We start from the raw sequence: 22,272 nt of genomic DNA on the forward strand, positions 1-22,272 counted from the left end.
TTTGAATGAGGCAGGTGTATGAGGTGACTCGCAATGGCATATGTTATGCATATACAATCCACATTTGTAGCAGATATTCCAAAGCTCTTTAATAGTCATCTCCCAACAGTCGAGAACAATCACCTAAGAATAACAACAGCTGCCAAAAATGAACGTTTTTTTACAGTGGTGAATCACATAGGCTAATGTGCCTGAGCAAACAACACTCCGTACTTCCCCACACACACACACGAGTGGCGAGCAGCTCAAACAACAGGTGTACATCTCACCCTGGGATCCTGTCGAGGTGACGATTAGACCCGGCATCACACTTGCAAATTCACAGTAAATCTGAGGCCCGTGGGCGATAACACAGTGCTCGCCACCTGTATTGCTCATCTTAATGAACGCTGTCGTCAAAAATACCGCTGGCATCAATCACAATCGGCAGTGGGGCTCATGAGCAATTGTTGTGGCGATGGGTTTAACGTAACCGTGCATCCAAGGCCGATTTTAACGCCAAGTGATGACAAAAACTTTATCCATTTAAAACCGTAAATGTTGCCCTGTACACTGTAAATGCTATGTTGCCAAATACTAAACGCATTTAATACATGACAGAGCCCCATGGCCAATGTTAACATTTCTTTATAATAGCCCCTGCGAGTTAGGTGTATAGGGTTTGGGGTTAGGGCTACCGATTGGCTGCAACACGTTATGTCAGAACAGCAGAATTTCTCACAGCCCTGTGACAGTCTCGTACATGCACGAGGGCTGCTGTCAACCAACAGTCCAACCAAGGCTCAGTGTAGACAGCTGGGGGTGGGGATGGCTAGTGTATTGTTAGCCATGCCAGGTCCACATCATTGGACCTGGCATGACTCACGGGGAGTTGGCATTTTTGGCTGCCCCATTTATCCAAGGGCTGTCATCAGTTCTGACTAAAGCACAGTGCGCACACACACACACAATGTCACCTCTACAATCGTTCTGAATCCTCAACATGGGGCAGGTATCCTTCGATTTACAGACATTCGGTTTACAAAAATTCGCGTTCACGCAATTGACAAATTATGGACACTTCGATTAACGAAATAGAATTTCCGCATAAACGAAATTTCACCTGGCACGCGCCATGAGATCAAACAAGAAGCACCCGGGAGAATGCATCATTCATCCGCGACAGCGTCACGGTATCTCCACAGTGCAATAGTAACGCCTCAATATCACCTTTTCAGTCTTTCCAACATGAAGATGTTTTGGAGAGTTCCCTGAAAAGGTTATTTATGTTTAAAATTATTATTCAATCGTTTTAAAATGTATGTTCTTTATTATTTTTGTTTTGTGAAAAGTGATAAAGGTGTACATGTTTTGGTTAGGAATTTGAAATGTCTGTCCAAAACACATCCCTAATTATTTTTATCTAATGGAAAAAGCCATTCCTTTGTACGAAATATCATTTTCCGCGTGTTTTCTGAAGAACGCATCCCTTTCGTAAATCGAGGAATACCTGGATTGGTTTATGCAAAACTTTAGTTCCCACTGAATATTTTCCGGGTCACTGATCGACTGACGTGTGACAAAAGCAGCCACAGCCGTAGCGAGAGGTTTTTTTACCGCACGTGGCTACACATACTGGATGTGGCATGCCGGCTGCGGGAAACAATTTCCGAGTCACCGATCCAGACAGCAGACTAGGCTGACGTTCATCCCTGGGTGTTTTATGGTAGAGCTGGTCCCTCGCGTGCAAATGGCTCTTTGCGAGGGGGCCAGCGTCCCACCAGTTCCCACTTAGAATCCTTCACATTCGCTGCTTACGTAGTGCGCAGCTTTAGGAGTGGTCCAGTGCCCATCGCAATCCCTGCAGATTCACTCACCGGGGCCATGTCTCGGCTCCAGCGGGAGAGAAGCAGTGGGGTTCCAAGGTTTCTATACCATGTGGTTCACAGGCATTAACTGATAAGCGGAGGCCGCCATTTGATTTTGGCATCGATTATTTCGTAAAGTTTTTACATTCGCGTGTGTATTATTTCACTATATAAGCGTTTTTTGCTCTAAATCCGTAAGTCAAAATGTAACATTAGCAAATCATCTGCATATAACTTAAAAGAAGAAAAATCTATTTTTCTCATTGTATAGAATTTTCAGTGTTTATGTTGAATATTAATGTGATGGTGCTTTGAATGCCAATTGAACAATTTGCAGGTAATTTTTCTCATTTGGCAAATTTGGAATGGTGCTGCTGGCACACATGGCCTCCTCTCAAATAACGTCGATTAACATCCGCTGTGAAGCAGCCGGTGCTTATTTATAATACACCCGAGTATCAACCAGGGCTTGAACTGGGAACCTCACCAAAAAGTGGCAAGTGCGCTACCGCTGGATCATTTCATCACCCCAAAAAGTAATCGATCCAATGCTTGATGAATGAACATAATTTGTACTAATTGATGACTCGATGCATCGTAACATGCCTGGTGGCTATAACATGTCGTACTAGGCGGGAGTACAACGCTTATTCTAGAGCCGATTTATGTTGAGATTTCTGATACACAAGGAGAAAAGCCTAAATGCCCGACTATTCCAATAACAGCTGCCGGCTACCTGTGGCACAAAAATTCTGCAGAACCACATGGTATTATTTCGAAATTGCCACCGTATTAATGGAACCCTGCGCTTCATAGCTTTTACTATTATACATGTTTACCCAAGAAAGCCTCACTGTGGAACGCAATAAAAAAAAAATTGTGCTAAACAATAGCATTGAGGCACCAGCGGTTCGCTAGGTAAGGCTCTTTTTGCAATGAATGTCACAGTTCCAAATCCTACAACCTGAATGGTACTGTGAAGCCGAATTCACAGGTTTGATTAAATACACTTCAAAAGAAATATCAATCTTAAAACAATAATAAGATAGCATGCATAAGAAAACCAAAGCACACTTATGTGGCCGCATTATCGTTGGAAGCCAATTTCGATAAGCATTTAACTTTACTTAAACAAGACAAAGCACTCGCAAAGCAACAGTTGCATGGCTCGAAAACGCTATATACGCAACATTATTCATTATTCAATTATTATTCAATTCTCTTTTTCAGTAAAAAAAATATATACACTTCAGTAACTTTCCGTATAAGAGGGGAAAATACTGACCTTCGGTAGAACGTTGGTACTCGGTGGAACAATGTGGGAATAACCTGGATCGGTCGTTCCGCGTTATCACATTTACGCCTGTCCACCATGTGACCAGCCTTCAGGCCATGTGACCAACTCTCATGTGACCTGAGAGTAGCAGTTAAGAGTCCCGGTGCCTTTGGAAGTGCAGCCCCCAGTTGCAAATATATGACCGGCCCGGCCAGCACAGTCTACGATGTTCGCATTGCCTTAATCGCGAGTCGCATAAAGAAAGACAACACTATTCAATTACCATTAAGTGAGGAAAGCTCACGAAGTGCCTGTGTGTGAGTGCCGTGGATGAGTGCTGGCTCTGCCATTGGGTATCAGGTGGGTGGAGGAGGCTGGTGCCGTGGGGTGGTGGTGGGGACAGTGCAGTTGTGCCGGATCGTGCAGGAGGCATCCCGGTGATGCAGTGCGTGGTCTGCGGCTGGCGGCCCCGTGGCCAGCGCCTGGTTAACTACGCCGGTGCAGGTAGTCCGCAGTCTCCGTGCTCCACAGTCGCTTGTTGGGGCTAGATCGAAGCGAGGCGGGGCTCTCGGGAGAATCGGGGCGCCACGGCGACAGAGGGGCGGCTGCGTGGACACACACAATCAGTCGCCGCCGTCCAACTCCCGCGCGCTCACAAAGCCCTCGCACATGCGCCCATTGTTAATGTGAATGGAATTGCTCGCGGTTCGCACAACCGCTGGTGCCGTTACTCACCGGGGGAGTTGTTGTGGAGAGGAGACGCTCCACGTGGCAGGAAGGCCGGGTGCTGCACAGACTGCCCCGGTGCCACTATTGAATAGTACACTAACACACACACACACAAACGACGAACATCACCCTTGCGGCCTTAAAAGACTTCATCTATTAAGGTTCGCACGGTGCACAAGGGAGTGGTGTTGCTGCTGCTGTTACCACACAGCACCAGGTACTCATTTAAGGTCGAGTCGAATTAGAGGATGTGGAGAGAGTATCACTTCCCACCAATGTTGCCCATAGCAGGAAATGGAACCCACATTCATGGGATTGTGGAGCTGTCGCGAACACTTTGCCACATTCATTAATCCATTAATATAATGTGTAATGTGCACAAATTGAACTTTAAAACGACATTCAGGAGGCACGAAGTGTTACTCCCAGCTTTACTCATGCACACACTAGCTCCGCAAAACAGAACGCAACGCCAGAAACAAACGAGACAAACACACAGAGCAGCTCCATTGTCCGCACGTTGCGATCTCACCGATGATGGCGAGGGCAAAACTCAAGAGGATGAGGAAGAGGATGAGCAGGAAGTTCTGGTGGCCCTTCATCAGGTGCTGAAATGAGCCCTCACGAGCAGGCTCACTGGACACTGATAGAAACACAAAGACAAAAAGACCTCCCGTATAGCCTCAACAGTCTTGTTGGGAAGAATGTCATTAGCGAGCACCTATTAACGGTGGCATGGCGCATGAGGTGGTGGAGCTGCAAGGACTAGAGTTTGAGAAATGCTGCACGTGGGATGAGCACTTGCCAAAGCTCATTTGAGCATGGAGGTTTACATTATTTGTCATCGTTTTTGACAGCGGTATGTTGAACTTCTTTTGCACCGTACATAGCCAACTGTGCTAATCAGAGGTGCAAAGCGGTCTTCAAATCTACTCGGAGAAAACGTGTAAAGTGACAGAATTAATATTTTAGTAGATTTTGACAGCAGTCTTCCACGTCTGCTCAACAACCTCAACATCAGCAACCTCAACATTTTGCCAAGGACTTAAAACGGTATTATTCCAAACAGCTTACTACGTGTGATCAGCGCACATTCGTGATGGACCAGACCCACAAGATTTTGCGATAACGAATGCTCAAGACTTAGACGCCAGTTACCAATAGCTTCAACACAAACCTTCCATCTCAGCTCTTTCAAATTGTCAGAGGACCAATCGGAAACTCACATTCCGGTTAAACTACGTGTGGTGCTGCGGTGGAGGGCTCACGCGATGCCGCGGCGTCACCGGCGACCGCAAGGTGAACATGCAGCTTCTGCTGCTGCCCCGTGGCAGAGCAGCTCACGGAGACCACGGGGACAGCCTCGGACATCGGCCCTGCCGCCTCCTCCCCGTTGACGTGACGCAGGGCGGTGCTGTCGTCCGTCAGCTGCACTGAGAATTGCACCCAGTTGCCACCCAGGCTGCTGCGCTGCACCAGCACGAACGGCTTGTTGCTGCTCACCTAGGGCACGGTACCAACACAAAGAAGTAGTTAAGCCAAGCACCGCTGACTAGAATATCTTTCCACCTGTCAGCTTTGTTTACATTCGTCATCATCAGCTTCAAATGTCGCTTTTCTGACTGGGAAATTGATGATCGATGTTTAGTTACCATTTGTGTGCAACTAAGGCTACAAACTCCAAACCAGGGACTATATAACTTTGTATTGCTCCAAACATGGGTGAGTGGGTAAGTGGGTGAGTGTAGCTGAAATTACCAATTCTCAGAGAAAGCAATCGAATGACTATACACTTCCCACTAAATCTCTTATGGTTGCTCTACATAAGTCGTAAGAAAGAGATCATCAGTCATGATCAATCCACTGTTGGATGAAGGCTTCCTCACGTTATCGGCATTTCTCACAATCCTGCGACGTGATAATCGACCGAGCACAGCGCACGACGAGCCTATTTCCAGGAAAGCCTCGAGACTCTTTATGCAACACTGCTCTTTTATGCTGATAGTTCGTGCACAATACCGTTTGAATACACATCAGCATTTGTTTAACAGCCTTTACTCTCCTAATGAGACTGTTGAAGTTGAAACTGGTCCAGGGTTTTCCAGCCTAACAACACAAACCACACGCACACACACAGCACCGGCGTGTCGAGCACGCGTTTTGTCGCGACGCTCCGGCATCACCTCCAGGTAGCGCAGCGCCTCCTCGGTGGCGTGCACGGTGAACATCGCTGCCGCATGTCGCCCGGAGAGTACCACCTCCCGCGGCTCCACGTAGAACGCAGGCAAGAACGGCACCACGGCCACGGCGGTGCCGTGGGCGGTCACGCCGCCCCCGCCGTCGTTGCCGCCATCGCAGCCCACGCCGTCGCCGCCGCAGGAAGCTTCGCGCACGGTCGCCCAGACGTGCACGCTTGTGGCGGCGACGCTCAGAGACTTCTGCCGTCCGGCGTCGGCGAGCGGCAACGGCGAGACGTCGCACGTGTAGTGCCCTGCGGTGCGCGGTGCGTTTGTTTAACCCCAAGAGCCTCCCCCGTCATTGCACGCTCGTCTTTGCATAGCAATGTGATGTACGATGATATGGATATCTAGATACATTATCCTCATCATCAGCCACAATCCATTCGCTGCTGGATGAAGGCCCTGTTAAGGTGCCACCCCATCTCTCACGGTCCAATCATGGTCGTCCTTTCGAGCGTGTTCCCTCCAATGGTTGCCACTTGGTTGCTATACTCGACCACTGGCCTTCATTCCTCCGAGCAGTGTTCACTGCCTAAGTCCACGTGTTAGATTACAGGAGTGCAGCCTCTAACTTTTAACAAGCATTTAGAATCTAATGCACACATTGACAGGACGACAATTTCCATTGGCATTTGCCAGTACAATCTCCCGTGTTTTCCTGCGGACATGTGTGTGCCACGTCCACCCATGTGATAAACACGTGTGTGTGTGTGTGTGCATCACATTTATGTGGTGTCCATGTTTCTGTCACGCACGTGTCTCGTCATACGTGTGCTACAGGTGCATACCGACGCCCCGGGGCCTCACCGTTGGCGACGTCGAACGCGGGCGAGACGCTGAACGCCGCATGCGTTGTGACGTGCGTCACCTCGGGGTTGCTGAACTGCGTGTGACACTGGAGGTTGCTGGCCAAGGGCAGGACGTGCATGGCCTGTAGCTGGCTGGCACTGCACTGGCCTGTAGGTCAGAAACAAACACAGAAACACTCTGCGTTCAGCACTCGGAGGTAGCCAGCCGCAGGGCCATAGAGAGGTGGGGGTAGGTAGAAAGGTAGACTTAGAAAGAGTTGCGTGGGCCTCAGTTGAGGGCCTGGGTGGGGCCAGGTGGCTCAGGGAGTTCATAAGGGCTGCATCAGAGATGCTTGAGCCAGCACTGCCTAGATCCTGGGTTAGGATCCGAGTTCCAGCTATCCACTATTAAAGTCGGTTATGTAGAGCAGCTGACTGATGGTCTTAGTCACCGATCAGCATCATAAAATAATTGGGTTTTTACTTTTTTTGGCAAATTTTAGCTCTGGGGACTAAAACTAAAAAGTTTGGTTTGACTGCTTCGTCATACAGGACACGCGAGTAGATGCACCATCTGATGTAGTAAACAAGTAATTTACGAGCCTTGGAAGTAATTCCAGAGACCGGCCTTTAACATGGGGTGGTATTAGTGCATACAAATGTCTTTGTATTGTGATGACATGATGCTGACAAGTGGGAGAAAAAGAGCAATAACCAATAATATTTATTCCAGATTTGAAGCTTTCGTGACTGCAAGGATTCATATTCTTAGGTTTTTTCGGTAAAGTCACGTAGGTAAAATTTTTTAAAATAAATAAAAGTAAAATAAAAATCACTTGATACAGCTATCGTGCTGTGACGGTTCCACCTGAAGACGGAAGCTTGTGTTGCCTCCGAAACGTCGTGATTTTTATTTTATTTTACTTTCATTAATTTTAATTTTTTTACCTACGTGACTTTACCGAAAAAAACTAAGAATATCAATAATATTTAATTACGGAATTTTGCAGTTATATATTTCTCTTTTCGATTTAAAGCTTTCGTGACTGCAGGGATTCATCTTCTTGGTTCTTTCGGTAAAGTCACGTAGAAGGGATATAATAAAATAAATAAAATTAAACATTATAAAATCATATGATGTTTAATTTTTATTATTTTATTATTTCCCTTCTACGTGACTTTACCGAAAGAACCAAGAAGATATATATTTCTCCTTATATGTATTTTTCCAAACATTGAATGAGTGTTGGGACTGATAATAATAATCAAAAGGATTCATTTTGTTACCTTTCATGTTGCTTCCTCCTGACCCCAGCGTGACAGTCACCCTGACCCCCTCCGTCTTGGGCCAGTTGGTTAGAGCTATGGCGCCCAAGTACGTAGCCCTGATTTTTTTCAAGGGCTGTACCACAACCTGGAGTGGGGGCGAGGGGGGGGCAGTGAGGCATTTATTGATTTATTGGGTGTGTATACAATACAGTTGAGATGTATAATGCATCTGAAAGTGACTGCATCTCGCAATGCTGTACACCAAGGAGAGACGTGCGTTGTGAATTCGTGAGACAGGGGCATACTAATGGAAGCAGGTGTCTGTTCTGTGGGGGTAGGACTGGAGACACAAGAATTGATGGAGACGATCAGGCATAGGTAGAGGAGAAGAGGAAAGTCTTCAGTGTGGACATAAACAGAGATCTATCTAAAGTCCGCAGTGTAGATATGCAATGGAAGAGAGTTCCAGACAACTGACACAGCAGCACAGTAGCAGCACCCTCCCTTGGCTGAACAATGAGGGCAGTATTTCCAATTTCTTCAAACGGAGTCGCCAAATGAACCTAAAAGTTGCTCTACAGATATTCTGAAGTTGTCAAATGTCACTTGACAATTTACCAGGTAGTAAAAAAGCTAACGGTTACATAATCTTCATACATAATTGGAATTGCTAATAAATCTGCATCGTGTCCTCATTCCAGACAGTCGCTAGATGTGACCAACATTCATTGCTATGACACAATGTTGCTGCAAGGAAAACCCAAAAGTGTCACCGGCTCTAGTGACAAATCGAAACACACTGAGGATTTTGCGACTGTGCATATTTGTTGGCATGAGAATGTTTCTCTGAACACTAAAATAACGAAAAATGTGTGTACATGTCCAAGGTGGTGCTTGCCTCGATGTAGGTCTTTATGAGGCCTGTGATCTCGTAGTAAATGTGGACCGTCCCAACGTCCTTAGCGACTGCAACTCCGGTGTGCGCGTCCACGAAGAGAAGCAACTCATCCGAAGAACTCCACACACCAGAGGAGCCTGCACAAGGTACAAAAATCGCACATCTTTCATCATCGTCATCATCATCCATTGTACATAGAATGCGGAGTGAAGGATTACACCCATGCCGCAGCCATCCCTCAGGGTTCTGTCATGCTACAAATCATCTCTCTTCTGCACGTGAATTGATCTCATCGCTCCGGTTCACACTTCTTCCCATTGACCTATTTCTTAAGTCCCTTGGCTTTGACGTAGCAAGCCACGGTGCCATCAAGAACACCAAAGCAGGCCACTTTGTCCTGCCATACTCCACTCTCCTCACAAGTCGAGCTAAGAAATCAGCTCCAGGTGGCTCCAAGAGCTAAATCCACATCAGAGATACTGAGCCGGCTCAGCTGAGATCTTGAGTTCGGATACAGATTTCAGCCGCTGGTGATTAAAACCAGGGTGTAGAGAGCTGATAGTCGGAGCTAATGTGTGTGTTTAGGCTATTATAGCTCACGCGCACCTCACCCTACGTCAGAAGATCCCCAGATATATGGAGTCAGAGCTCCTTCTTAAGTCACTTTCAAAAATGGGAACTTTAATACCTACCCACCCTCACCGGCAGAACACACATTCGGCTCTGCGGTGTGTGGGAAGGGCGGCATGTCCCGAATCGGCCTATATGGACATCAGAGCATCCACGGGGGAAAGGCAGTAACCACCGTGGCGATGGGAGGGGTCGTTGATGCCGAAAGATGGAAGAAGCAACTCACCGTCCTGGGCCGTGAGAGCCGTCGACAAGCAAATGACGTCGCCAAGCGAGACGTCCGCCAGGCCATCGGCGGGCCCGATGGCGTGACCCACGGGCAGGGGCAGGAAGTCGGCCAGGCCGGGGATGTCAGGGTCCCACACCGAGAGAACGGTGGAGCCCAAGCCGCCCACCGCCGCCACGAATGTGTTGTTAGCCGAGCCGGGCCGCACCTGCGCCAGGTCGTCTCTGAGCACACGCGCAAGCACGAGAGCATGCACACACGCGTGTACGCGAGGCGTGTGTGCGAAGAGCATCACGCTCGAAAGTGGACACGTCTACAGTGCGATCCATTTACAGACACCCCACTAAAATAACAGGCAGAAACCATACAGACAACAACATTTAAATTCAAAGCCTCCACACGTCTCCCACTGATACAGTAAAACCTTGGATTGAGAGTAACTTGGTCTGCGAGTGTTTTGCAAGACGAGCAAACATTTTAAATAAATATTAATTTGATAAACGAGCGAGGTCTTGCAATATGAGTAGTACGTGTATACGCTTTGTCTACCGAGCATCACGTGATCACAACTGATATACGAGTGCTTTGGATTATAAACACGTTTCCGGAACGAATTATGCTCGCGATCCAAGGTTTAACTGTATATATCGTTTAACACTCTCCTCTTCTGTAAGACACGGAGCCATCGCTTTCAAAATGCTCGATTCAATCACCTCTTGAGAAGAAAGCAAGTGGATCATGAAAAATAAGTGAGATATTGGAGCATCAAGTTGTACACACTATGAATAAATTATTACCAAATCTTTAAATGAAGAGAAAAGCTAAACATCTAAGAATAGAAGTTTAAAAAACACAACCATTTGTGCACAAGCAAAAAACCCATCAGCAGTTCCTGCAGAAGTGCATTATGGTTATCTTGTATTAGATTGCCAATATAATTTGAGCAAATGTGACCAATTAACAGCAGCAGTGATATATTGTTGTGGACTAGTTTGTCATAATTCTGACTCCTCAGTACAGTAGTCACCAATGCTCACCAATGCAATGTCTGCCTCTAGGAACCATACATGTGGAGTCCTCACATCCCAAACATGGAGCCCATTATAGCTTGGCTAATGTCAACTAAAATTTCGTTTGAATCAATTATTTTTGATTTTATCAATATACAGCAGGGGTCCCCAACTCCGAGGCCGTGGCCTGTTAGGAACCGGGCCGCACAGCAGGAGGTGAGCGGCGGGTCCGCGCGTGGCCCGCCCGTTATTTTATTTACCACTTCCGTTCGCGCCTCTTTCCCGCACTGCGCACTTGTCTCAGTCACAGATTTGGTAAGCCCACAAGCTCTAACCCCTAGCCACAATGAGTAAAAAAAGGGGGAAAGACCCAATGATGAACCCCCCCTCCCACCCCGGTCCGTGAAAAAATTGTCTTACACTAAACCGGTCCCTGGTGCCAAAAAGGTTGGGGACCGCTGATTTCGAGGTATAGCGGGTCAAGTTGACCCCCGATCGGGTTTGTAGGTACTGGGCGGAAACCTCTCCCCTGCTTAGCAGCTGTTGTTGACTATAGCGGGCTGCTCACCTGTTGAGGGTGTAGCGTAGCGCGAGGCTGGCCGAGTGGAACACCTGCCCCGTGTTGTCGTGCAGGTGAGCGACGAGCGCCAACGAGGCCCCGAGCGGGAAGTACGGCAGTGGCTCGCGGCCCAGCGTGTAGAGCGGCAGCGCCACGCTCACGCGCACATATGCCACCGCCGCCACCTGTGGCACAACGGAAGCAACCCGTGTGCCACCCGGCAACAATAAAGACCGGTCGACTCCAGAGATGAGTCAAACCAGGAGGTGTGGGATGATTTCAACCACCCCCTCGATCCTGACGTGATTTCAGGTCACAATTCAGAGTCATGAATCCTGATTTAAAGCTTTCGTGACTACATATTCTTTGGGTCTTTCAGTAAAGTCTTTTGGTAAAGTCACGTAGATAGGTTCAAAGACTTTACCGAAAGACCCAAAGAATAGTCATGAATCCGTTCAATATGTAGTCTCGTTTGTACCGTTTTGTCCAACTCTTTGTATTGTCTGTTGTGTATGTACTGTTCCCCTCTTATCTGAATGTTGTTATCGGGGTGGTGCCATGGCCCAGTGGCAGCCCGCTCGCCGCAATGTTGCAGAGGTTCACGGTTTTAATCCAGCGAATGCCCCGGTTATCACTGCGGGTGTACGAACTACAAATATACTACGTGTCGTGTGCTTCCTCGTGGGCATTAAAGATCCCATGACGTAATTTGCAATAGTCAGCTATTGTGTGCCGGCATCATGACCAATATTTGAAGAAATTACCCACAAATGAATCATTTCAGATCATACATAGCAGCAATTATCGCCCCACCCTGCAATATCATGGCAGGACCCTCCTGTTCTATCACTCTTGTTCGACTCTCATTCTTGTTTGAAGTTTCGTGTTATTTGTGAACGTGTATATACCACACTCGTTTCAAAACAATTTTTTTAAATCAATCCTCTTTCTCTTGTTTCCCAAATGAATGTCCTCCCCACTATATGGAATCTTTAGATGCCGTCAATAATATGTGCTTTGTAAATTCAAGCTGCACTCTACTCGGATTGGATATACGCAGCACAACAGCCGACTTCTTCCACTGATGGCTTGCCGGCAACAAGGCCCCCACACACACGCACCCGTACACCGATGACCGCCGTCTGGTTGAGGCCGAAGGGCTCCTGGGCGGTGGCGGCGACGATGGCGACGCCGGTCGCAGCGCACGCCGTGACGAGTCCCTGCTCGTCCACCGAAACGACGGACCCGCCCAGGGGGCAGTCCAGCACGCGGTAGCTCACGCGAGACACCGCGTCCCTTTGGGCAAATGGGGCAGAGGCGGCAGTGTGAGCGGACAAGTTAGCAGGAGAGTGGGAGGCGGGCACAGGCAGGGAGGTTTCTCTCTCTCTTCTTTTCATTCGGTTGTCACATGGCGGCTGACGATAAAGCTTAAGCAACGTCTTTCACTCCTTTCTGTGATCATGGCGACCGCCAAGATGTGATGTGGCCCAGCGGTAGCGCATTCATCGCTTGTTCGAATCCGGCAAGCCCACCTCGTTAATACTGTAGGTGCATTAATCATAAAATACTATGCGCCGTCTGCTTCACACTAGAAGTTAGCGATCACGTGATGTTATTCGAAAAATGTGTAGGCCATTGTGTGCAGACAGCATAAACCATCTTTTTACCAATTAGAAAAATCAGTTGTAAATTTCTCGATTTGGATAAGCACATAAATTGTTGTCTCCTGCTATGGAAACTTGGCAGAACCTTCCTGAAAAAGTTGAGACCCACTGAGGCTTTCCCGGGTAAATAAATGCGATCAAAACAAGTCCAGCTTCATTTTTCATGGACTCCCTCTACGTCTTGCTCCTCACACATGGCAGTGCAAGGCCACGGAGGGTAATGTTGGTCTAAGTAATTTTCACCTGTCCAAACTAGAAGTCTGCATCTTTGTATATTTTACACCACAGTCGCTCGCTGGCCTAGCTTATTTTTAATGGTCTAATTTCAAAGGACTGTCCACAGTATTTTTATTATTTTTATCATCATATGTACAAACAAGCATTCTAACGATCACACAAGCCCACGTTAACGTCTGCCGCAGTGACGGAGAGCGGCGACGATCAGACACATGCCTGTTGGTGTGCAGGGGGAACGTGGCCTTTGGAGACAGGAGCAGCTGGCGCGTGTCACCCTCCGGGTTTGTGATCTCCAGCTTCTCAAACACCTGGATCTGCACCTCGTCCGTCAGCTCCCGGATGCCGCCCTCAAACTGGCCAGCCTTGGGGTCTGTGGCCCTCACAGTCACCTTGAGTACGACGCGGCCCTGGGCGCGGCCCCGCAGAACCAGCGAGAAGCTGTGCCGTTCCGACAGCTGCAGCGATGCCTGCACGCACGCAGGCAAAAGGCGCAAAAGGTAAAGGTGCAGCCCTGCAATTGGCCGCTCACACCAATGCTGGTGGAAGGCCTCCACTAAAGGGAGTGCTATAGGGAGAAGGGAGTTGAAACAATTGACATTTTTATAAATACTGCCCCCACCTCTGTCCACCCAGCTATAGAGAGCTTTAGAGAGCGCTAGAGGGTATTGGAAATACTCTTCCACATTGGTCAGAGGTCTTTGAAGAAGTGGGAGTACCTACAATTTACCCCACCACACGCGATTTGCCAATTGACTAACTGCGGTGAACCCATTGACACTGCTGAGTGGAGAGGCGGAAGGGCGATTTAAGAAACTTACACCATTGCTTAAACTGCCGTATCGGGAGAATGAACTGGTGACCTCTGAAATGCAGTTCAGTCTTCTGCGAACAATTTCACAATGGCAGCACGTATTGTGTTTCAATCACGTGTAAACCATCATTAATTTGCTACAAACATCTTGATAGAGGACCGCAGAGTTTGGGCAACTGTTAGTGCCAGTTCATCACCTGGCTGCTGTCTTCCTACTTGTCTGCAGTCCCAAGAGCCTTCGAGTGGAATGAAAAATGTGCGGTGCATTCCAAGGCTAAATATTTATTATCATTATTCTTATGATCGTCTGCTCTTCTGTACACAATTTCCAGTGTACTCTTGTGATCACACGGTCTGGTGTGCTCCCATGTATGCGCAGTCTCGCGTACTCTTATACCTCCGAGTGGCGGCCACGTAGTTCCAGCACGTCGCGCTTGCTGACGCTCCAGTGGAAGGTGAATGCTGGACGGATGCTGCCGAACGAGAAGGGGGTCTGCCCGCTCCCCAGCCCCGTCACGTACACCGGCATCTGCGGGTGGCGAGGGACAGTCGCAGGAAGCAACCAAACTTAAACATGCAATGCTGCCTAATGTTAGATTCAACTAATCATGTGGGTAACAATCAAGCATCTTCATTTGCTATACGTTGTAATGGCTTCAAGAAACCACGTAGTGCTAGCAACAGTAGCTGAAGCACCCAACATTACAACCAAGCAAACCCCTCCGCTTATCAGCACGAGGTATACCAGCCGAGGAAATAAACAAGGACACTCCTTCACTTTTCAACACGAGGTATGCAAAATAGAGTATCATGATGCCCCCACGCTGCACGACTAAAGTGGGAGCCCACTCACCAGTGAGCCGGTCATGATGCGAGTGAGCGGCACGTGGATGCGCACACCGCGCAGGGGAACCACCTCCACGTCAACTGCGTCCTGCAGTGGAAGACAGTACCCAGGTGACAGGAGAACATATTAATTCTTTAACTCCACCCTCCGATTAAAGAGAAACGGTCCTGGGGTAAAAAAACAACAACGCAGCTCTCAACTGTGAAGACGTGCATGCCAAGGGATTCTCAACAAGTAAAATGTAAGTGTGTAAATAACCATTGGCTGGTACTCATCTCTTGTCGCTGATCCTGAGACCGTGGAGAAAATTCCACATTGCTTCGGACAAGGACCGTTTATGCAAATCAAGACACTGTTAAATTACTGCTGTACACTTGATGAAGGTGTGTAGCAAAACATGGTCAGCCACTGTGGTTCTTAAAACTGTAAATGTTTAATTATGGCTCGAGTTCAATGTATGCATTGAGAGAGATTATCACACACTCGGCTCGGCTATGTCGGTGTTGCGACAGAGCAGGTATCTCACATTTGAAAGACTCAAATAATTTCACAACTGAACTCAACATTCCTCCAGGGTCGATAAAACAAGCGTGCCTTTGTGGGAAGTAAACGGTGGTTGTGCTAAGGACAGAATGACCTCGTACGACTTGTCACCAACATCTTCAGGACCAGCAGTGGCAACGAGCACCCATCACCGCTTGTATGGGGCGCAGACACTTTAACACGAGGCCACAGGCACCACCGTTCGGGGCTGGGTCCCGGCACAGCGGGGCGTACCTGTGAGAAGACGACAACCTTCCGCATGTCGGGATCGGTGGCCTGGATGGAGCCGAGCAAGCGCGTGGTGCCCAAGGTCACCGCCGTGACATGGCCTGCCGAGCCAACGCGCGCCACTGTGCCGTTCTCCAGTCTGAACACCAGGTTTGACTGAGGTTGGGGTCCACCCTCTGACATCACCTGCACGAGACGAGCAGCGGAGAAGGTGGCACAATTTCATCAGCAACCCGAGACTGAAGGTAGTGTAATTATACCACCCTTGCCGTCAGAAGCTCCACCATCTCATTTACTCTGTAGTCTCAATTTAAAGCCTTCATATTATAGAGTATAAAAATATTGCTCTCAGGAGCTGAGTGTTTCAATTCCAAATGTAACCTCAAGCCTTGACTTGAATAAAGTCGAGTTTGTGCCCTGTGGCGGTATCCTGCGAAACCTCCTCACCTGCATCTTGGCTCCAATCAGCAGCACCAGCTTGCGTGGGGACAGCTTGAACGGAGGAAACACCTGTGCAGTCACAAACACAGAACATACTTAAAAGACGCTCAATGTCGCACTACTGTCGGCATGGGTGGTTCACTATTAGGGCACTTAAAGAAGCAGGGCGGAGGCTGCGTTTAGAGGTAGAGACAAACGGGTGCCGGACCAGTGGGGACAAGGTACCACAGGTGTAATGAGCGCCCCTTACCTGTATCTCCCTGGGCATGGCGTTGATCTTGCGGCCAGTGCGATCCCGAGCCGATGCGGTGAGCGTGGTCTGCCCGACCGTCAGCCCATGTACCAGGTACGCCGCCGACACGTCATCAGGGGCCTCCAGCAAGGGTCTGGGGGTGAGGTCAGTGCAAAAACATCTCAATCTTGGGGAGCAGTAGTGTAGCGGTTAGCGCGCTGCACTACGGACCCGGCGACCCGAGTTCGATTCCCGCTCACGGCCAATACCATTGACAATTATCTGAACCGGTCATGGGCCTCCCCTAGGTCGAGTCAGCCTCAAATAAGCACCCGGTGTAGTGTATAAACATCACCACTGGGGAGACAAAGGCGGTCAAGCGTGGTGCTGGCCACCCACCCCTCATGTGTTGTGCCGGCCTTCATATGTGCTCGCTAACAGGACTTGCCCGAACAGTCTGTTCAGGCTATAAGGAGGGTCTTTGTTTCAATCTTGTGCTTCTACACCTGCGTGGGTGCGTGCACAATCCTATCAAAGGGAATTGAGATTTAACAGTGGAATCGTGGGATTCAAACAAGATTGCAGCAGGAAAGGGCGTTTGTGCATGCGTGTGTGTGTGTGTTTTTGCTCACTCCAAATTCAGGATGTTCGAGGCAGAAGTCAGCTTGAGCCCCATGTGACGGAGAAACTGGGACAGGAAGGGCTTCCGCTGGTGATCCAGGACCCGCACGTATGCACGAACCGCCTTGCCGATCTCCACCTTCCCGTGCCGAGCAAAGGCAACACATCGACAGTGGCTCACGAAGCAACAATAACAATGGACCTCCTTACTGATGGCCGAGTAGGACTTCTTTGGCGGGTTCACACATCAACACATACTCCAGTCACTTCTGTCACTACAAGAGGCCCTTACATTCACACAAGTGACCGAGTGTGCTACAATTGTAAATCCAGTATTGTCAGGTTTTGAATATTCCCCCTCTAGAACCCGATTAGTATGGTTATGATGTTTGCAGTGATGGATAAATCTGTCGATGTTACATTAACACCAAGTAATGAGCAACTGCGATAGATCTTCTTGGTCATCATGGCGGCACCTTGTCGAGGACGTCGATGAGGAGCTCTTGAATGTTGGAGACTCGGACCTCGGCACGGGCGGACGACGGCAAAGCCAGGCACAGGTCGAGCACCAGCAGGGACAGAGTGCCGGGCTGTAGGGGCACCACCTGGCATCGGCAAACGGGAAAAATGTGGAGGGGTAAAGTGAGATGAGAGAGGGCCATCAGCAAAGGGTAGGGCTTGGGAGGGGGGGGGAGGCAACGAGAGGGAGTAAGGTCTGAATAAAGCCGAATGGGCAACACAAAAACAAACACTGGCCTCTCCCTGCACCAGCAGGGGACAGCACCATCCATTGACAGAAACCACTGTGTGGGCGAAGTTAGATAAGTGGCCCAGGGTACGTTAGCCGTGAGGAACTATTTTAGGTAAACTAATCATTTTAGGCTCCCTAAAATGAATGTATGCATCGCTTCACCCATCATATATGTTCATCAACAGCCCCACCACATAAGGTTGGATGATGGGTGAAGGATACACAATGCAGTACCATACAGATGTGCGCTGGAGGAATCCCCCCCCCCCAAAAAAACTCCACACCGTCCACCTGTGACGTCTCAATAAATGTGTGGTTAAACAGAGGTGCTATCCCAACACTCGGGCGTGAGAGCAGGGGTGCTACCGAGCGGAAACCCCCGTGGTGGCGTGCATTGCCGGGCAGCGCACACCCTCACCTCCAGCTCGCCCTGGGCTCTCTGGTACACCACTGAGCACACATCACACACCTGCAGTCGACAAGGTGAGGGGTGGTGGCATGGGCGACACCGAGAAGCAGCGAAAACAGCGCTCGCCGTTGCCTTAGCGCCGGCATGAGATCAACAGCAGCGGTGCACACGCGCGGCAAGGGATGGATCCGATGAAAGTTTGGAATGTGAGGAACATGAGTTCTTGAGAAGAGAATATGGACTCTGAAGATAATGGGAGCCAGACTTGACACAGGGAGGCATGTGGTATCCAGTGCAAACAGAGATTTAATAGTTCAGTAGATTAAGACATTCTTTCAAACTGAAGTAGTCAATCAATCCCTGACCTTTAGTTGAAGATGAACTCAGATAACAAATAGATATTATCTCACAAGACACACACTCAATGGCGGAGCCAGGATTTTCAGGTAGGGGGGGGGGGCAACCCCTCCAGAAATGAAAAATGACAGGAGTTGTTAGTAAGTAAGGACTTGTCCCTTGCTTTTTATTCGACGCATGTGCGGCGATGGCGCAGCCATCGATCGAGGGTCGAATTCCAACCGTGTGTGATTGGCAGTCGCGTGCTGTGTACGCAACTGGGGCACAACTATGTGAGTCACTTATGACTGCTTTGCCGTTACTTATTGCCAATTATGGACTCAGAGTCCCTGGCACATAATAATATGCTACACAGTGGCAGTGGAGGTCGCAAAATGCCGATATATTACTAATAAACCCCAATGATCGAAATTTGGGATTTCGATCGGATCATTTGGGGAGCACGGGCCACCCCCCCCCCACCTAGGTTCCGTGTGTCCTGGGCTCTCTGACACAGGTTTGAATGTTGTAGTGACGTCAATTGCGCCATAAAAGTATTTTTGTGACATCACTGTAATTATGCTTCTGACCTTAAAGTATTTTTTTATGAAAGTTTGTGGGTGTTGCATATTTATTTATTCCCAGGTGAAACTTCACTGAGCAAAAGTCTCTGGCAACAGAGACCAACAAAGTCCTTGCACACAACAGTGAAATGTCACAAAGCGAACTGATAGCGGTCAGCCTTACACACACCTGCACAGCGTTGTTGACATCCTGGTGATTTATCTGCATGACGTCGTTGCCGCTGGCGTTGACGTGAAAGAACCCCGAACCTTCGCTCAGCGTTAGTGTCACCTAAGAGGGGACAAGTCGCACACAACAACAGCTGCCATTCGCCAAAATCACCGCAGCGCTTGTGCAAGGCTAGGTCCACTTTTAGGCTGAGCAAAGTGTCGGTGGGACATGCATGCAGGATGCATGAGGGTCAATTGCCAAGACAGGCATTAAAGTAGTGTCTACATATCCAGCGACCAAGAGGAAGACCTAAGACCAGATGGTGGTATGATGCTGTCAGGGCAGATCTTGTTTACTGTACGGCAGCTGCGGGAACTGGCAGAGGGTAGAAACTTTGCCGAGATGAGATGGCATTAACGGCTGTGGCCACGACGACATCTTGATCTTGAAGTGTCAAAGGCTCATCGCGAGTCGAGTAATCAAGTGAACCAACTGACTAATCGTCCCAGCTATAGGCAGGAGATTACAGACAAGGAGTGCCATGAGACTGGGCTCCACCTTGGCTTCAGGATGGTTGAAGATGGTGAGGTTGTTCGGGGAGATGCTGACGTCCTCCACGAGGAGCAGCTCGATGGAGGCCGAGACGATCGGCAGTGTTAGGTCCTGCGGGTCGCGCACGCGCGTTTACGTTAACACGCGTCACACACGTGTGTGTGCAATATAGCGACGTTCAGGACAAACGGCCCACAAAGCGCTTAACGATACACACCACAATAAATAAGTACAAAAAAGACGAAGATATTGATAAACTCCACTAAATACATATCATTGTTAATAAACAAGTAGGCATGTAAATATTCTCCAAAAACCACAGAATCTGAATAATTGTTATGAGTTTCTGGTTAAGAAATATTTTCTGTCTCTTAAGTAGTCTGTTATGCCTTGCTTATTCCATGAACTTTAAGGTAACATTTACAAGTGGGTTTGTAAAAATCCTAAATGCCTAAAAACGCAAAGCATAGCATCTTGAGCAGAACAATTGAAGTTCATCGGTGAATGGATGAGTCGTTAAGTGCCCAGCGATAAACACCCCAAAGTCACAAGACTACACAGACAACCCCTATCGAGAGCCACGCATGTAGTTTTCCAAGGCACGGTTAAATTCAACAGCTGTGAAAGGAGGCGCCGTAAGTTTCATGTATTTTTTCTGTGCGAGCAGCCGACCTCTTTCCGAGCGAGGGTCTCCCGCAGGAGGTGGTCCGAGTACGTGCTGGCGGAGACCTTGATGGTGACGGTCCCTTTCTTACGGTGGGTAGTCACTCGCTGCACACCTGTGGAGACGAGACTCGTGAACGTCCACTCGCATCAGCTCGTTGCTGCCACCGCGTCAAAGCCAAAACCCTCTCCCGTGTGGATGTGATTAAAGTGTGCAAGCTCTCAAGTATACAGAAGGGACTTTTGCATCGAAAAAGGGAACAGTGGACGATAATCATCCAGCATCATGACTATGATTACTCACCAATTACCAAAACGTGACTATGACGAAACAAAAATAACTAGTTTGACAGAAGACCTAGACTAAGATCATGTAGTAACATTGTTAGATTGCAATGCACTGAGGAATACCAAACACACAATTGGCTATGTATGTTTATAGAAGCACTGAGTTCACCGATTAGCTGGGGGGGGGGGAATGCACGCCCTTCACACCAACATTTAATAACTAACAGTGGTCTATACGTTCGACTACTTTAGTCGGTTAGACTAAGAGAGGAACAAAATATACAAACTAAGACTTGACTAAACTATGACTATATTGCAACTGCATGGGAATCGAGAGGGCGTCCCATGCTGCCCAACAAAGAGGCCTCAAAGCCGGGAGAAAGGGTGGCCCCACGGCCCGTGGTGCGGGCCTCACTGTATGCGAGGGCGTGGCCAGTGCCGTGCTGCTGCTGGTCCTCATGGAAATGGAGCAACGTGGAGGACTCGGGAAAGGAGGCAAGGTTCTCGTCCGAGGAGAACCACTCCACCGCCAGCGAGCTGAAGTTGTCAAAGTGCTCGCCCTGCTGGTCCAGCGCCACCAGCAGCAGCTGCGCGTCGCGGTGATTGGACATGGGCACCTAGTGGAGGAGGCGGAGGCAGCAATTGCAAACATCATTATAATCATCCGTTACTGTTTCCCACCTGTAGCAGGGCGGACCTGGTAACCATACTCATCCAAAATAATTTTTCCCCCACTCTCTACTTTTCTTCTAAGGCCCTCTAATCTTCCTCTCAGGTTTCCTTGTAATTCCTTACCCTCCGACATTTTCTAGGGCCTGCCTCTCAGGGCCTCCTACCATCTATTTGCAGTTCAAACAACCGTGATAGCAAATGCAACTTAATGGATTGTTATAATGTCTAGATGCAATTGCAACTCAAGACGGTGGACAAAACAGTGTGCATCATTTCACTGACAAAAGCAGTCAGCCTTAGGCAGACAGATAGAGGAAGCTCTTGAACCTGGATTTGAACAGCCGGAAGGAAGTCAACAGTGCAGATGGCTGGAAGATGACTGCTCCAGACTGTGATGCAAAACAACAACAATCATACACAGGAAGGAAGAACTCACCAGCTGCCGCTTCTGCTGGGTGAGTGGGCATGGACGGCCTGTGGACGTGGGCAAGTAAACGGGCGTCAGGCTGAGTGAAGCGGGGCGCGCGCACACAAAGCGCGTGTGCGTCCACTCCTCCGCGGGCAGCGGGTTAGATGCACTCTCGTGGTTCCCCACCGTCAGCGTGAGTGCCTGCATGCGGCGAGCGTCAGGGGGCACACAGGGAGGGGGTAACTTGGTAAACGATGATCGTCTGCAGTCAGAGTTGAGTTTGAGTGAAGCAGTGTAATTGACTAGGGGTGAATGTAAGCAGGGGTGGAGAACTTGCAGCACGTGGGCCCGCTGCTTTATT

The 22,272-nt window shown here is 48.9% G+C and overlaps 1 protein-coding gene across 1 annotated transcript in view; it reads right to left on the bottom strand.

The window, feature by feature from the left end:
* Window positions 1-107: 107 nt before the first annotated feature.
* Window positions 108-22,272, bottom strand: part of NUP210 (nucleoporin 210) — a 41,998-nt gene continuing 19,833 nt past the window's right edge. The window contains exons 16-39 of the mRNA XM_078871337.1: window positions 21,939-22,112; window positions 21,246-21,447; window positions 20,552-20,658; window positions 19,886-19,990; window positions 19,346-19,447; window positions 17,573-17,701; window positions 17,108-17,235; window positions 16,494-16,629; window positions 16,250-16,312; window positions 15,809-15,988; window positions 15,038-15,118; window positions 14,582-14,713; window positions 13,590-13,840; window positions 12,594-12,768; window positions 11,482-11,657; window positions 9,904-10,127; window positions 9,048-9,184; window positions 8,168-8,294; window positions 6,900-7,049; window positions 6,036-6,343; window positions 5,121-5,355; window positions 4,385-4,495; window positions 3,859-3,948; window positions 108-3,728 (exon numbers count right to left, since the gene is read on the bottom strand). Coding sequence (XP_078727463.1) covers window positions 3,610-3,728; window positions 3,859-3,948; window positions 4,385-4,495; window positions 5,121-5,355; window positions 6,036-6,343; window positions 6,900-7,049; window positions 8,168-8,294; window positions 9,048-9,184; window positions 9,904-10,127; window positions 11,482-11,657; window positions 12,594-12,768; window positions 13,590-13,840; window positions 14,582-14,713; window positions 15,038-15,118; window positions 15,809-15,988; window positions 16,250-16,312; window positions 16,494-16,629; window positions 17,108-17,235; window positions 17,573-17,701; window positions 19,346-19,447; window positions 19,886-19,990; window positions 20,552-20,658; window positions 21,246-21,447; window positions 21,939-22,112 — 3,642 coding nt within the window. The 3' untranslated portion in view covers window positions 108-3,609. The remainder of the gene's footprint in view (window positions 3,729-3,858; window positions 3,949-4,384; window positions 4,496-5,120; window positions 5,356-6,035; window positions 6,344-6,899; window positions 7,050-8,167; window positions 8,295-9,047; window positions 9,185-9,903; window positions 10,128-11,481; window positions 11,658-12,593; window positions 12,769-13,589; window positions 13,841-14,581; window positions 14,714-15,037; window positions 15,119-15,808; window positions 15,989-16,249; window positions 16,313-16,493; window positions 16,630-17,107; window positions 17,236-17,572; window positions 17,702-19,345; window positions 19,448-19,885; window positions 19,991-20,551; window positions 20,659-21,245; window positions 21,448-21,938; window positions 22,113-22,272) is intronic.

Source organism: Lampetra fluviatilis, chromosome 32 (assembly GCF_964198595.1).
Source record: "Lampetra fluviatilis chromosome 32, kcLamFluv1.1, whole genome shotgun sequence".
NCBI lineage: Eukaryota > Metazoa > Chordata > Hyperoartia > Petromyzontiformes > Petromyzontidae > Lampetra > Lampetra fluviatilis.